General features: G+C 40.5%; 1 protein-coding gene across 1 annotated transcript in view; it reads left to right on the top strand.

Annotated features, from left to right (window-relative positions):
• Positions 1-13,954, top strand: part of LOC144194254 (uncharacterized) — a 100,913-nt gene that overhangs the window by 70,509 nt on the left and 16,450 nt on the right. The window contains exons 12-15 of the mRNA XM_077713183.1: positions 1,295-1,458; positions 1,583-1,685; positions 4,888-5,034; positions 11,354-11,488. Of these exons, the coding sequence (XP_077569309.1) occupies positions 1,295-1,458; positions 1,583-1,685; positions 4,888-5,034; positions 11,354-11,488 (549 nt within the window). The remainder of the gene's footprint in view (positions 1-1,294; positions 1,459-1,582; positions 1,686-4,887; positions 5,035-11,353; positions 11,489-13,954) is intronic.

Here is a 13,954-nt window from a genome sequence, read left to right as displayed (position 1 = left end):
ACTCATTTTCATCAAGTAAGAAAATAAATACAGGCTGTCTTAAAATGTTAGAATTTATCTTATAGGCTTGCCTTGAGATAAGCCCTATGTTAGCCAATCAATGTCCTCTCTGGGATGTGTCGTGTTGATGTTAGCGAGAGGATTGAGAGTCATGTGGACTGATGTCTTGAAGGTATATCTGTAGGCTTGAAGGTTACGGAGGATACAATGTGGAGTGCTGTCAAGGTAGCTCGTTGTTAACGGATTTTTTATGTTGAACATATCGATAGACTTGACATAACTATGGTTCAATTCGGCCCACATTGTTGCATCTCAGCTGCCTTGCCATGGAAAACTCAGAACTTTCCACACACACACAGTCAATAATGCAAATTTGGGGAGTTTAATAGCAGCAAAACAGTTCTCTCACAGCGTCCGTGTGTTAACGTGCAAGCACACACATAGAAATAAGTTGAGTTCAATTTTTACACTTTTACTGCAAATGAAGAAGCACCAAATATCCATTGAAATAATCAGTATTGGGCCAAAAAAATGTTTTTCAATCTCAAATTCATAAATACAGACAAAGTACACAACAGGAAGACTTCCTTTGTAATTTTAAGTGGATAGGTTCGGTGTTGTCCTGCATCTCATTTTAACTGTGTTACAGTCCTTTTGGTTTCATGATCTGTATCCTCTACTTCACTGCTATCCCTGCTAAATTATTAGCTGTTCGCCACCTTCTTCTCCTCAACGTTGGTCAGGAACTAGCGTTCACGTCACTCCAGTGCCTCTGTTAGTTTTGTCGTTCAGGTGATGTACAGTGGTACTTTGAGATACGAGCTTAATGTAAAAAAATGTAACGCTGCGTCAGTGCTCATAGAGACATTACACAGCATTGCGACGGAAAGACAGTGCCCATGTTGTTCTCAAAAGCAGCCTTGCGTCTGCTACAAGCTGGTTGTATACTTGTATATCAAAATGTGTCTCGTATCTCAAGGTAAATATTTCCTCGAAACTTTACTCGTATCTCAAATTACTCGGGGCACTCGTATGTCGAGGTATTACTATAATCTTAAATTGCATCTTAAATTTATCGACTATTATTGAACGTATTTAATATTAATGACGATAACAATTACCTATCTATAATTACCGTTATCGTTTTATCCCCCATGACTAATACCAAGTGCATATTTCTAAAAAAGTGAACAAAAAGTAAAAGTAAAATCAATGAGTGTCATTTAAGTCTTAAAAGGATGAGATGCAAATAGAGCTTATGACTAATATACGATCAATTGGGTTTTGGGTCTAGGTTGGCAGGGAGTGGACTGTTCCGTTCCATGCTCCAGTGGAACCTGGGGTCTAACCTGCAATCAGACATGCCAGTGTGTTAACGGGGCAGCTTGCGACCCTGTTAATGGAACATGCTCCTGCTCTCCTGGCTGGAGGGATGAATTATGTGACATTGCATGTCAGGTTAGTGTTAAAATAATGTTCTCCTTCACATCATTTTAAAAAAATTTAACTTTATTATTGTTTAAAAACCTAAGGAAACTTAAAATGTTTCTATACAAAAGTTTGTCCTTTTTATGGCCCACAGGAAGGATCATATGGTCTGAACTGCAAAGAGAAATGTGACTGTGCAAATTCAGACGGCTGTCATCCAGAAAGTGGTTCTTGCCGCTGTATCACGGGTTGGAAAGGTAAGTCATGCTGTAAATCTGTCTTTTTTTTCTTCTAAATGTAATGTTTCTCAGTACAGTAATCCTCAAATATTGCAAATATTGTAAACGTGAAAAGTATGCGATAACTTACAGCTGACAATAAATTTAAGATACGAGGAAAATTCTGAGCAAAGTTTTGCCTTGAGATACGAGATAAATTTGAGACAGGCGTAGAAGATGCTTCCTGAGTATTCCAGAGGTTGGTTTTGAGAACAGCCTGGCTCTCTGTCTTTCTTGCTGCATCTGCCTCACGTAAAGATATCTACGAGCAGCGGCCTTACTTTAAACGATCTACTTTAAATCAATGGTATTTTCCCTTCTCAAGTTACCGCTCCTTGATGGTGTCTTACTATTGTGGTCATTTAACAGTTTATGACTTGTATGCTATCCGTAAGGCAGATGTACAAAAAGGAAAACCAGTTTTGCAACACGGAATATGGATGTTTTGTGTTGTATTCGATCCAGCTATCCATGCATTTTTTTCTGGTTCTCCTCATTTGGGTTCCTGGTGAGTCATTGAAATCATTTATTCCTTCATTTTCCAGGAGTCTATGCCAGCCAATTTTGGCCAGTCAGTGACGGACCCTACATTGGTTGCCAGCCAACCCTCACTCTAATATCTAAGACCAATTTAGATTGGTCAAACAGTCCACCATTCATGTTTTTGGGAGGTGGGATGAAACCGGAGTACCCGGAGAAAACCCGCACAGAACATGAAAACACAGTGAGGACCAATCTGCGATGGAACCCTCAACCAAAACCATGAGGCCAACACGCTAACTACTCCCCCGCCGGAGCGCACCATCGCGATAATAAACTATTCAAATTACTTTAACAGCCATGAGACATTAAGCGTCTCAATGTACCTTTCATGTAGTTTCATTGGATTGGCTGCCTTCCAGTTCAGGCTGTACCTTACTTACCGCCCGTAGAATAGCTAGGTCGTGCTGCATTCACAATCCCAGTTAGGATTCCTGGTGCAGAAGATGGAAAAAACTAGAACACCTATGCAAGCAGAAAAAGTACTATTCATGAAAATACCCACACAATATTTGAGGCCAAAATCTACAGAGTGAGACAGATTTATTAAACACTTAATCATCATGCTACATGTTTAATCTGATTTGTAAGCAAATATCTGATCCGAATCGTGCCAGAACCTGATTCTGCTTTAAATACAGTCTAAAAATCAGAGCAAATGCTTTCCATCTACGGTTCCACTCAAAGTGCTTATTAATTGTGTCATAATGCCTACTGACACTTCACTCTCGTATTCTGTCATACTCTATGTCAAAGGAACTTCCTAATGAGCAGCTCTTATGGGAAGTTATAGAGTAGGGATGAAGAAATTTTGTATTTGCACACTTGTCCTGTGTTCTCCTGCTGTGAGTGTGTCCGTGTGTGTGTGTGTGTGTGTGTGTGTGTGTGTGCGGGCATGTGTGTATTTGGCTGTCTGGGTATAAATATGAATTAATGTGCTGGGATTCTCGTGGGTACTACAGTTTCCAGACTGTCCTCTGTGAACATTGGCTGCTCTGATCTGTTCTTTAAGACACTCTCTTAGGACACAACTGTAAAACTGATGAAAGACAGAGACATGAGAATGATTAAAGGTTAATAAACCTCAATCTTATGTTGAGGAATCTTGGTTTTTGACAAAATTTGCAGTACATTTACGACTGAGTAATTCCCACATTAGCAATGAAGTGTCTTTGTTTGCTTTTGCAACATTTCATCGCTAAAATACAGTGGCGGTCCGTGCATTTTCTCGTAGCGTCTTTAACGGGTAAAATCCACTTCCTAGCAGCATTTAATGATTAAATACAAATACAGGAGCTTTTCAGACATTACAACCGGGCCGAGGGGTGATTTTCACGGGAAAAGACAGCGATGGACGTCAATGGCGAAATGGCAAAAATTGCACTAAAATGGGGTAAAATCTCTTCCCAGCAGCATTTAGTGACAAAATACAAACACTGGAGCTTAAATACAAACACTGCAGCTTTTAAGATATCAGAACCGGGCCCACAATTGAAATATTATTTAGGAATGTTGCCATATTTTACTCACCAAAAATCATTTTTAACTGTACACAATATCCCTCCTCCTTTCTTTCTTCCTTCTTTTCTATCACCATCAAAGCTGATGCTAAAAGTCGAGGCTGTCCTGTCATATTTCTGGCATAGTTCGTTTTGAAAAAAGCTTTAAATCAACACAACAATATAATTGCTTGTGCAGCTCGCTCCAGATACAGTTTGTTGGCTTTGGCTAGTCCACTTTATCACTAGCCAATCATAGTTGGTGAAAGCGATGACATATCCCTACGCCTGCGAAAAGGCATTGCTTTCGCCAACTCAAAATCTGATCGGTTAAAGCAACTGTTTTATTGACACTTGTTTTATGCAGCAGAGCCCGCATAACTGATTGTGAAGGCCTTAGGGCAGATTTCTGACCCTGGCAACAAATAATGGCTGAAATATGATTGGTTCAATACTTCAATATAAAAACACATCTGGAAGCAGTGCAACCAGGGGGTAAAGCAACGGAATTATTAATATTGAAGAGAAATATTTCTTATAATTACATGTATTCCTTTATTGCTTTAAAATAATGTGTATCTATATGTAGGTTCTTAGCTATCTTTTGACTTTTGGGCACAAGGCGAGTGACACCCTCAATATGTGGACAGCCAATCGCAGGAGAATGTTTTTAATAATATCTATTTTAATAAATAGTTTTACCGGTCCACTGGGCATGGCCAGTCGGCCCCTGGTTTGGATTTACCCCAGCGTTGATGACGGCTAAGAGTGAGGATAGGTCTTGAGTGCCGCAGTACCAAATAGCATCTGTCAGTGAAACCGCACATTCTTTAGTCTTGTGAGGGATTCACTCTTTTATGGGGTTTTCCATTCTTAAGCAGCCAATGACTGTGAGACCTGTTATGTCAATGCAAAAATAAACTACTTCTGATTTTCTAAGCTCTCCATCCAAAAGTTTACACCAATCCAATTTTGCTGTTAATTCATAATTGCTCTGCCGTCTGTTTTCATCAAATTCTTTGGAACACTAAATTCGTTGACACTTCAGTTCCATCAAAGGTCTTTTAAAGTTGTTATTCCAACATGAAATACATTTGATCAACCTAATCAAAGAGTTTGCTGTGCATGTGTTTGTTTCCAAGGTGTCCATTGTGACAGTATTTGTGAGGAGGGATATTGGGGGCCCAACTGTTCTTACAGCTGCGCTTGTGTGAATGGAGGCTCATGCTCCCCTGAGGATGGCACCTGTGCGTGTGCTCCTGGTTATCGTGGCACCAACTGCAAACAAGGTAAGAGAAAATACACTTCCACCACACACAAATAACTTACATCAAGTTTTTTATTTCATTTAGAGCAGTGGTTCTTAACCTTGTTGGCGCAGCTGAGCCCCACCAGTTTCTATGCGGATTCACAGCACCCTACTTTAGCGTAAAATAGAATAAGATTTTTTTTCAAATTCAAGACTGTCATGCCTCTACTTACGAATGCCTTTAGATACAAAATTTTTAGGTTCCAATTTTTTATATATGCAAATAAATTACTCGAAATACAAAGAACCAAGTTTCCAAGTAAATGCATTTCCTTATCCATTATTTTAATTTTGAAAACATTGTCGCGTATGCATTGATTCTCACTTTAGAACCTTCTACTGAGCTCTAATTTCATTGCTCTCATTATATCTAATAATGACAATATAAGCATTCAATTCAATTGAATTGGCTGTCTCACAAAAACACTATCCATGTTTCAAGATTCTCTCTTACATACCTGGCTACTTCAGGTATGGCTAAATGCTCATATTAATGATTGCAATTCCCCTTGAGAATGGTAATTGATAGGTTCACCAATAGGGATTCCCAAATGCACTCACAAATAAAACATACATCTGACTCAAAACCGGTGTCTTGCAAGAGAGAAACAATCCTGACTCATCATCGTTCTAGATTGTTCTGCCAAATCGATGCCTCTCTTGCTTATATATTTCATAAGATTTACAACATGCATCTCAGTTCTCAAAAGAATTGAAGGGTTGTGGACGACACTGTCAGAAGTCAAAACAATAGTAAGTCCTCCGGATCTTCCCAAGAGAGTTTGACGTCAACCACTTTCAGAAGTTGATGTTTCTCAAAACAATTGTTGAAAGTTCTACGGATCCCAAGGAAGCTCGATGTGAAGAATTGTTGTGAGAAGTCCAGCTGGAGCAACTTAGGAGCAAGCATTACTCTTGCAAGAGATGTATTAAAATGACTTTTTTAATGTCAATAACTCTAAATAAAGCAAAGCCTTTTTCATTGCAAGCAAAAATATATAATGATTAATATTCCCAAATGAAGCAAAGCATTCCTTTTTGCAAGCAAATATATAATAATGATAACCTTACAGTAATCAAAAACATCTCAAGCATCAAGACGATCAATGTTCAATTATGATATTTGAACAAGAAACATGAAGTCGATTTATATAATTTGCTTTCAGGGAAGACTAAATGATATGGCCTTGAGTTTGAAGTGTCACCTAACCAGTGACAATTGATAATCATTGATCGCCTTTTATGGCAACATATTAGTGGATTATATATTTATCGCCGCACAAATCATGCCACATACAAAGTAAACTGTCAATACAGCAAAAATGAATAAAAGATTTTCCTTTAACGTTAGTGGACACCGGGCGGTCGAGCGATCGGTGTGGTTATCATGTCGGCCTCAGTGGGGCACATGGGTTCAAATCCAGGTCGGCCCACCTGTCTGGAGTCTGCATGTTCTACCCGGGCCTGCGTGGGTTTTCTCCAGGTACTCCGGTTTCCTCCCACATTACAAAGACATGCATAGTAGGATGATTGGAAACTCTAAATTGCCCTCAAGTATGAGTGAGCGTGAAGGGTTGTTTGTGCCCTGCGGTTGGCTGGCCACCAATTCACGCTGTCCCCATGAATTGGCTCTTCCATCCATCTTGCTCACACTGCATGAGGAGAACTTGCTCATTGTCAAGGGCCACATTACCCCTCTGTATAGTATGAACTGGTAGCACCAGACCTTGAACTTTTCGTAGAGTTGGCTCTAGTCAATCCTTGACACCCCATCACTAAGTTGTCTCAAGATGGTGCTCTCCATCTGTTTATCAGACAGCTCTCCGGTGTACTATTGCCCTAGACTTTTGATGGGTTGCTCGGAGAAGAGGGGGATTCTTTCTCCCCCAACAATAGAGGTGGCATTGTCGTTTCTGAGTCCTCTTGTGAGTGAAAGGCTACGTGATTTGAAGGGTTTGATCTTCATCCTAACCCACGATGTCAACTCAACCATACTCTTTAGCAGTCGAGATACGCATGCTGCTGTCTAAAGGAGGCTGGTGACATAGTCCATGTAGCTCCTCAATGGGGGTAACCTCTGGCCAAATTCCTAGATGGCAAAGCTCATCTGCAGATCGCTAAAGCACAGTGCTACCAGCTTCTTAATGCAGGGAGGCATGTGGAAGAACTCCAAGGCGTAACTGATCAGTAGGTGTGGGACAGATCCATACGCATTGGCGAGATCGAACCAAATGACGTGCAGGTCGATCTTCTCCCGCTCAGCCTTCTAGATCTGGTCCCGGATCATGGCAGAATGCTCTACGCACTCTGGAAAGCCTGGGATTTCTGCTTCTTGGCAGTTGGTATCGATGTAGCCATTCTCTAAATTGAATTGAATGCTTTTATTGTCATTATACAAATATAATTAGATTTAAAGCTTTTACCACATAATGCACAAATAACAACCGACAGACAAATAAATAATCACTAAATAAGAAATGAATAAATAACCAGTCCAATTGAGGTCAGCAGAGTGAAGCATGCTTGTTCCGTCCGAAGTTGTTCAGAGCGCACCACTCGCTGAGTCTATGGATGCAACAACAAACAAACACATAAAAAATCAATATATGATAATGATAAATTAATAAGTGCTCAACGTAATAAATAAGTAGTTGTTAGGTCTGAAAATACAACTTCAGGAGCAGGCTAAGAAAGAGTGGGATCAATTTAAATAGAAAATAGGTTTATTACCAGACTGCAAAGTGGACAGTGAGAGTTCCTACAGTGGGGTCCTGTTCAGTGCGATGTTCTTGCAACCCTAGTCGAATGACCAGTGAGTGTGTCTTAAATACAGGCAAAACTGACAGTTGTCACTAGGACTTTGGACAGATACGTTACAGTCATTTGCAGGGCAACAGGTAATTGATCAGTGTCGGACAGTTGAGTATTTATATGACATGTCAACCCAATCACAAGACTAGGATTGATTATTCAGTCAGAAAGTTGGGTGTTTATGCTGACATGTCAGCCATAAGGATGACCACGATGCTGTTATACTCACAAAAACTAATATAATATGAACAAACAATTGCAATGAGTCTTTGTCTTATCTTACAGTAGTATAAGTAGTAGTATTATGTCTTGATTAGATCCTCGGTGCAGAACTCAAGTGGAGTATGGTGACAGCTCTTTGGATATCCTTGAGTCTGTTTGTCTTGGCAGTTATGACTCTGTAGCACCTTCCATGTGGCATCAAGTTGAAGTGGTGGAAGCCGGGATGCGTATTGTATTTTATTATGCTCCCTTGTGGCGAGCCGGTGCTGAGCGTTCGGGGAGATGAGAGGTGGCGAACTAGCTTCACATGCCGGGATCAGTTGATCAGAAAGTCATCACTCCAGGGGCACTTGGAAGGTGAGAGCCCCAGGTTGTCCAACTTGGTGATAAGAACGGGGAAAGGTCTTATGGTGTTAAAGGCTGAGCTGTACTCGAAGATAAGCATTCTGACATGCCTCCCTCTTTGCTCAAGGTGGCTCAGTGCACCATGGAAGGCGGTGGTTATTGGCTCTTCGGTGGATAATTTCGGCCGATAAGCAAACTGATGTGGTTTGTGGATGAGGGGAAGACAGACTTTGATGTATTTCAGTACCAATTTTTCATAGCACTTTGTGATGATAGGTGTGAGGACTACTGGGCGGTAGTTTCCCAGATTGTTAGAGGTTGAATTCTTGGGTACTGGGATGATGATGGCGATTTCAGACAGGCTGGGACGTTGTCCAGTGAAAGGTTGAAAATGGCCATGAAGACTGGTGCTAATTGGTCAGGACAGGGCTTGAGTACTTAGCTTGGTATTTCATCTGGTCCTGTGGCCTTCCGGGGGTTGACTGCTCGGAACACACTTCTCACATCCACTACCTCCACAATGAGTGGGGTGGGGGTTCTTCCCAAGCTTTGCGTGGGAAGTACTCGAAGTTGATCTGTTGTGACTGGGTGGTGGGTTTGGGACTCAAAGCGGGCAAAAAAGTTGTTTAGGTCCTCTGCCAGTGCCGCATCTGAATCCGCAGGAGTGGCAGCTCGGCCCTCATAGTTGGTGAGGGTCCGTATGCTCTGCCACATTGTTCGGGGGTCGTCAAGTTGCCCTTCTATCTTCCCCTTATGGTCTGCTTTGGCAGCCATAGTGCCTCTCTTCAGGTTGGCGCTAGCTGCACTTTAGACTGCCCTGTCACCAGATCTGATCATCCACCTGGCTGGTCATTCACGGTTTCCGGTTTGGGTACACCTGGATGGTCTTCTCCACAGTGACCGTAGCCATGCAATACTTGATGTAAGACAGTACTGTATCTGTGAAGGTTCCCAGGTCCTCATGGTGGAAAGTTTGTCTGTTCAAAGGATAAATGTTGTTGTTGTCACTCCCTAAGCTTAAATTCATTCCATTACTTTAGTTTGAAATTGTCACGAGAGCGTTGCGTTCTGCTTGAGAAGCTCCCTAGACTCCACTTGCCCCCATTGTCTGTCTAGCAACAACAAATCTCTTTTGACCGCAGTTCGTCGTCACAGAGTTCCAACAGGTGTTTATTTTCGAAGTGGTTGAAGCAACTTCTTCTTTCAAAATTCGGGTACAAATGAAATGATGCAGGCCCTTTATACATGACTGGATTTGTAAGGCAATACGTCCGTAATCCACCTATCATCGCTACAAATTGAAGTACCGTATTTTCACTAAAATGGTCGATGCGCCCAATCAGTCGGTGCGCCTTCTTTGTGCACAACAATCTATTTTTGTATGGCCCTGACCGCTTGAGTGGGTTTTATTTCTTGTCGGCACACTACTTATTACATTCAACCCAGCGGACGTTCACCCTAAAAATAGCCGCATTCCAAACATTAGGGTAAATCCATTCAAAACATGCCAAGCGAGTGGCAAGGCATCTTACTTCCGTGTGCTCGCAGCGCTTTTAACCCTCAAAAACACTCAATACTCAAAGAAACAGCATATTTGAGCTATACAGATATGAATGGGAACAGAATGCGGGTGTGAACGCTTTGAAAACACCATTTAACAGCCTTGCCAATGGCTCGGGAGTGATGAATGCCAGATGGCCAACATTGTAGTTCAAAAAGCCTATATTCTAACATATTGCATCATACGGTAACGATCTCGAGCAGGTAGGAATTGAAATAGGAGTAGTTATCAAAAAGTTTACTTTAAAAATATTTTCAACTCAATATTCCTGACAGGATAATGACATTATATATTTGCATTGGGTTTGCATTGGTTGAACACTAAATTCCCCCTATGTATGAGGGTGATAATGAATGGTTGGCAGTCCCCTTGTGCCCTGTGTTTGACTGTCCACCAACTCAGAATGTCCCCCGTCTGCTGTCTTGTAGCTGCCTGGGATAGGGTCTTGCACCCCCCGCAAACTTTGTTAGATTAAGCAGTGAGAAATATATGTATGGATCTTTTTAAAACAGACAATTTTATATGAAAGATTACTATTATGTAACAAGCTTTGGAAAGAACAGATTTTCCCATTTCTGTGATGTCACTGATCATTCGTACTGTTTCGAAATAACTCACACATTATTTGAGATCATAGGAAACTAATATCATATTTTATGAATCTTTGCAAATGTTGACCCTTCCAAATGATCACTTCTACAGCTTGCCTAGTAAAATACATTCATTCATACTAGTGGCTACAGGAAGATGATATCTTGCCACAAGGAAAGAGCTGACAAAGACAGATGGAAATAAAACAGTCAAGATGGGAACTAAGACGCTACGAAAAGACACATTTTGCATTTACTTGATTTATTAAATGTAATTTTTCTTGCTCAAATTAGCTACTAAAAACTTAGTCGTAACATTAAGCCACTTGTATCAAAGAAGCGTGGAAACGGTTTGAAAAAGCTTTCAGTTTGTAGATGGATCTCTCATTCCAGCTTCTCTTTGTTTCTTCCTGTGTTCGTGGGATCAATTAAACACTTCTTGATTCAAAGTTTAGTCAATTGTCTTTATTAAGAGCATGAAGGAAATTGTAACGTCTCTACTACCTGGATTTTCACTTAGGCTGACATCAATTACAACAAATTAAAGGTTTTAGCTCAATTTATGCGGATGGATCATTGCTGGAAGGCAAACAAAACAGAAGTAAGGCCAGGGGATTATATTTAAAACAGACAATGTTTACAAAAAGAGAATGTGTTTTTGTATGACTTCGTGACCAAAATGTCAATTCTGAATCCTGTAATGTGCATATAATAAATACTGAAACAGGAAGTACTAATGCTGAACTCGAATAATGTTTGTGCTTGCGCAGCATGTTCGCCTGGTTTCTACGGCCAGCGTTGCATCCAGACCTGTGCTCAGTGCATCCACAGTGACGGAGATTGTCACCACGTCACTGGACACTGTGAATGTTTTCCTGGCTTCTTTGGCCCCCTCTGCAACCAGGGTAAGCTGACACTTTCCAAAATTGGAAAGGGACATTTTGACTTTAAGATTCATGACAAATTGTTTCACATTGCAATTGTAGAATATGGATTAGTGAGTACACATTGTTGTATTCATTTAAAACCAAATTAAACACTTTACAACTGTATACAATAATGTAGGCCTTTTTAATTTCATTCAATCATTCATTTTCTGGACCGCTTTATCCTCACTAGTGTCACGGGGGGTGCTGGAGCCTATCGCAGCTTAATTTTGGCCAAAGGCGGTGAGAACACCATGAATCAGTAGCCAGCCAATTGCAGAGCACGAGTAGACAGACAACCATTCACGCTCACACTCATGCCAAAGGGCAATTTAGTGTCCAACCAGCCTACCTAGCATGTTTTTGGAATGTGGGAGTGTACCCCGCACGGCCTTTTGATAATACTTTTTATTTTATCTTGGTATACTATAAAAGATGTTTAACATTCCGTGAGCGAGCAATGGGAAGCACAAGTATGTGAGTTTTTTCACGTTTTATGCAAGATGTTTTATTTTTTTATGAATTTCATTCATAGAGGTCCAAATAATTTTTCTCTAGCGTTTTATCTTTTCTCTATTTTGAAATAAATGACCGTATCGGCCGCAGTGTCTTGCGTTATGGCGTTTCGTCTTTGTCACCTTGCAGTTTTGTGCATGTCAAGTCAAATTTGTTTGCATATATGATAATAATAAGGATATCTTACGCTGTATTCAGTCATCATTTTTTTGTAGCGACAAATACGGCTTATATGTGAGAAAATACGGTAACTCTGGGGTTGGTTTTAAATAATTTTAATAGTTGTCTTGGGTTAAACAGATGTTAATGTCTATGAGGGCAGCCAAAGATTCATTGCTAAGTTGAATTGGAGACGTGAGCGTAAAATATTCATTAGCATTAAAGATGAAGGCGGACTGTCTTACATTGGTTGCTCCGCTACACATCATTTTTTTACCTGCAGTGTGAGTTCACATTCTACATCAATTATCTACAGATAGATTTACTGGTTCGCCCTTACGCTTTCAAATGAAAGTTTTAATTAAATGCTTAACTATGAGATTAAAATGAACAAGACCCTGTTAGACCATGACGTTGTTGTTCTCAACACTCACTACTATAACTTTAGAATTAAGTACAAGTTACTGCCAGGAATCAATGAGACACTAAAACCTTCCACCTAAAGTCACTCATCTGACTGTGTCTTCATTACATGGCTCACAAATACAGGTTTCCCATCAAATTCCACACTCCAATAATCATTCAGTCATTTCTGTGTATCTGAGTGTGTGTTACCATGTGGGTCCATGTCTGTGCACTTGTTTGTTTGTTCTCATTTTACAATCTTAGAATTAAAAACCAAAAGAAATCACATTTTTTGTGTTCACTTTTTCAAAATTGCAAAATAGCAAATATATTTTCCATTGTGTTGTGTTTCGTAAATCTGAATTTTAAAACAATGACTGATCATATTTAGTATTTCAGACTATGAAATTGCGCTTGGTATTAGTCGCCGACAGTGGCGGGCCGTGCATTTCAAACCTAGGCCTTCAGTAGTGCTGTGTGTGAATCAATCCAACCCTCAATAAGTATTTTATGGCTATAAAACCTTTAATGCAGCTACAGCTGCGTCACAAAAAAAAGGAATCAATAATAACCTAAATAATTGAAATGTTATTTAGGAAAACAAACATATTTTACTCAACAAAAATTAGTTTTATTTAAACACAAAATCCTTCCTCCTTTCTTTCCTCAAGAAGATTTCAATTACTCTGTCGTACAGATTACACATGCGTTTCAGGTCCAACAAGAAGTTATTTTCTATCGCTATCAAAGATAATGCAGTCAAGTCTGTACTGTTGTATTTCTAGCATAAGTTTTGATTCTTTTTCGGGCTAAAAATGTCTGTTCGACAGAAGCAGTGGACACGGGGATTGTCACTGTCAAACCCACTAATGTGTACAGCCGCCCCATGCTCTCACTCAGATTTTTCTGCTGAAGGAAGTCAAGGAGATCAGTGGGAGATTTTCTGCAAAATCATCCATGGCATACATTACAATCAGTTCTGCTCTTAGCCGAGGCAGATCGAAAAAGTGCTCCTTGGCTCTGCATTAAGCTGGGGAAGACGGCATGTGGGAAAGTTTTCTGTTATTCCCGAAACTTCTGCGGGTCGAGGAGGAAGAAAAACATAAGTCTTTCGTGTTCTTGAAATCTGGTCCGCATCTGGCAAATAATATTGTCCAGAATCCTGTCGTGGAGTTGGTGGTAGTGCGGCCGAGAATCTTGCGCTTGACCTCTTCGTGCGGCAGGAGTACCCGCACTGCGTTCAGTGGCCTCATAGACTTCCTAATATCGGCCCCTCTCGCGCTCAACTGTCAGAAAACTCCTTTACTCTTGAAAGACAAAACTGTACATCCAGTTTGTTGTTCTGTAGTATTGGGGAAAAAAAGC

Source organism: Stigmatopora nigra, chromosome 3 (genome assembly GCF_051989575.1).
Source record: "Stigmatopora nigra isolate UIUO_SnigA chromosome 3, RoL_Snig_1.1, whole genome shotgun sequence".
NCBI classification, from domain to species: Eukaryota; Metazoa; Chordata; class Actinopteri; order Syngnathiformes; family Syngnathidae; genus Stigmatopora; species Stigmatopora nigra.
The sequence above is the reverse complement of the archived record's forward strand: the minus strand, read 5'-3'. Positions and strand labels throughout refer to the sequence as shown.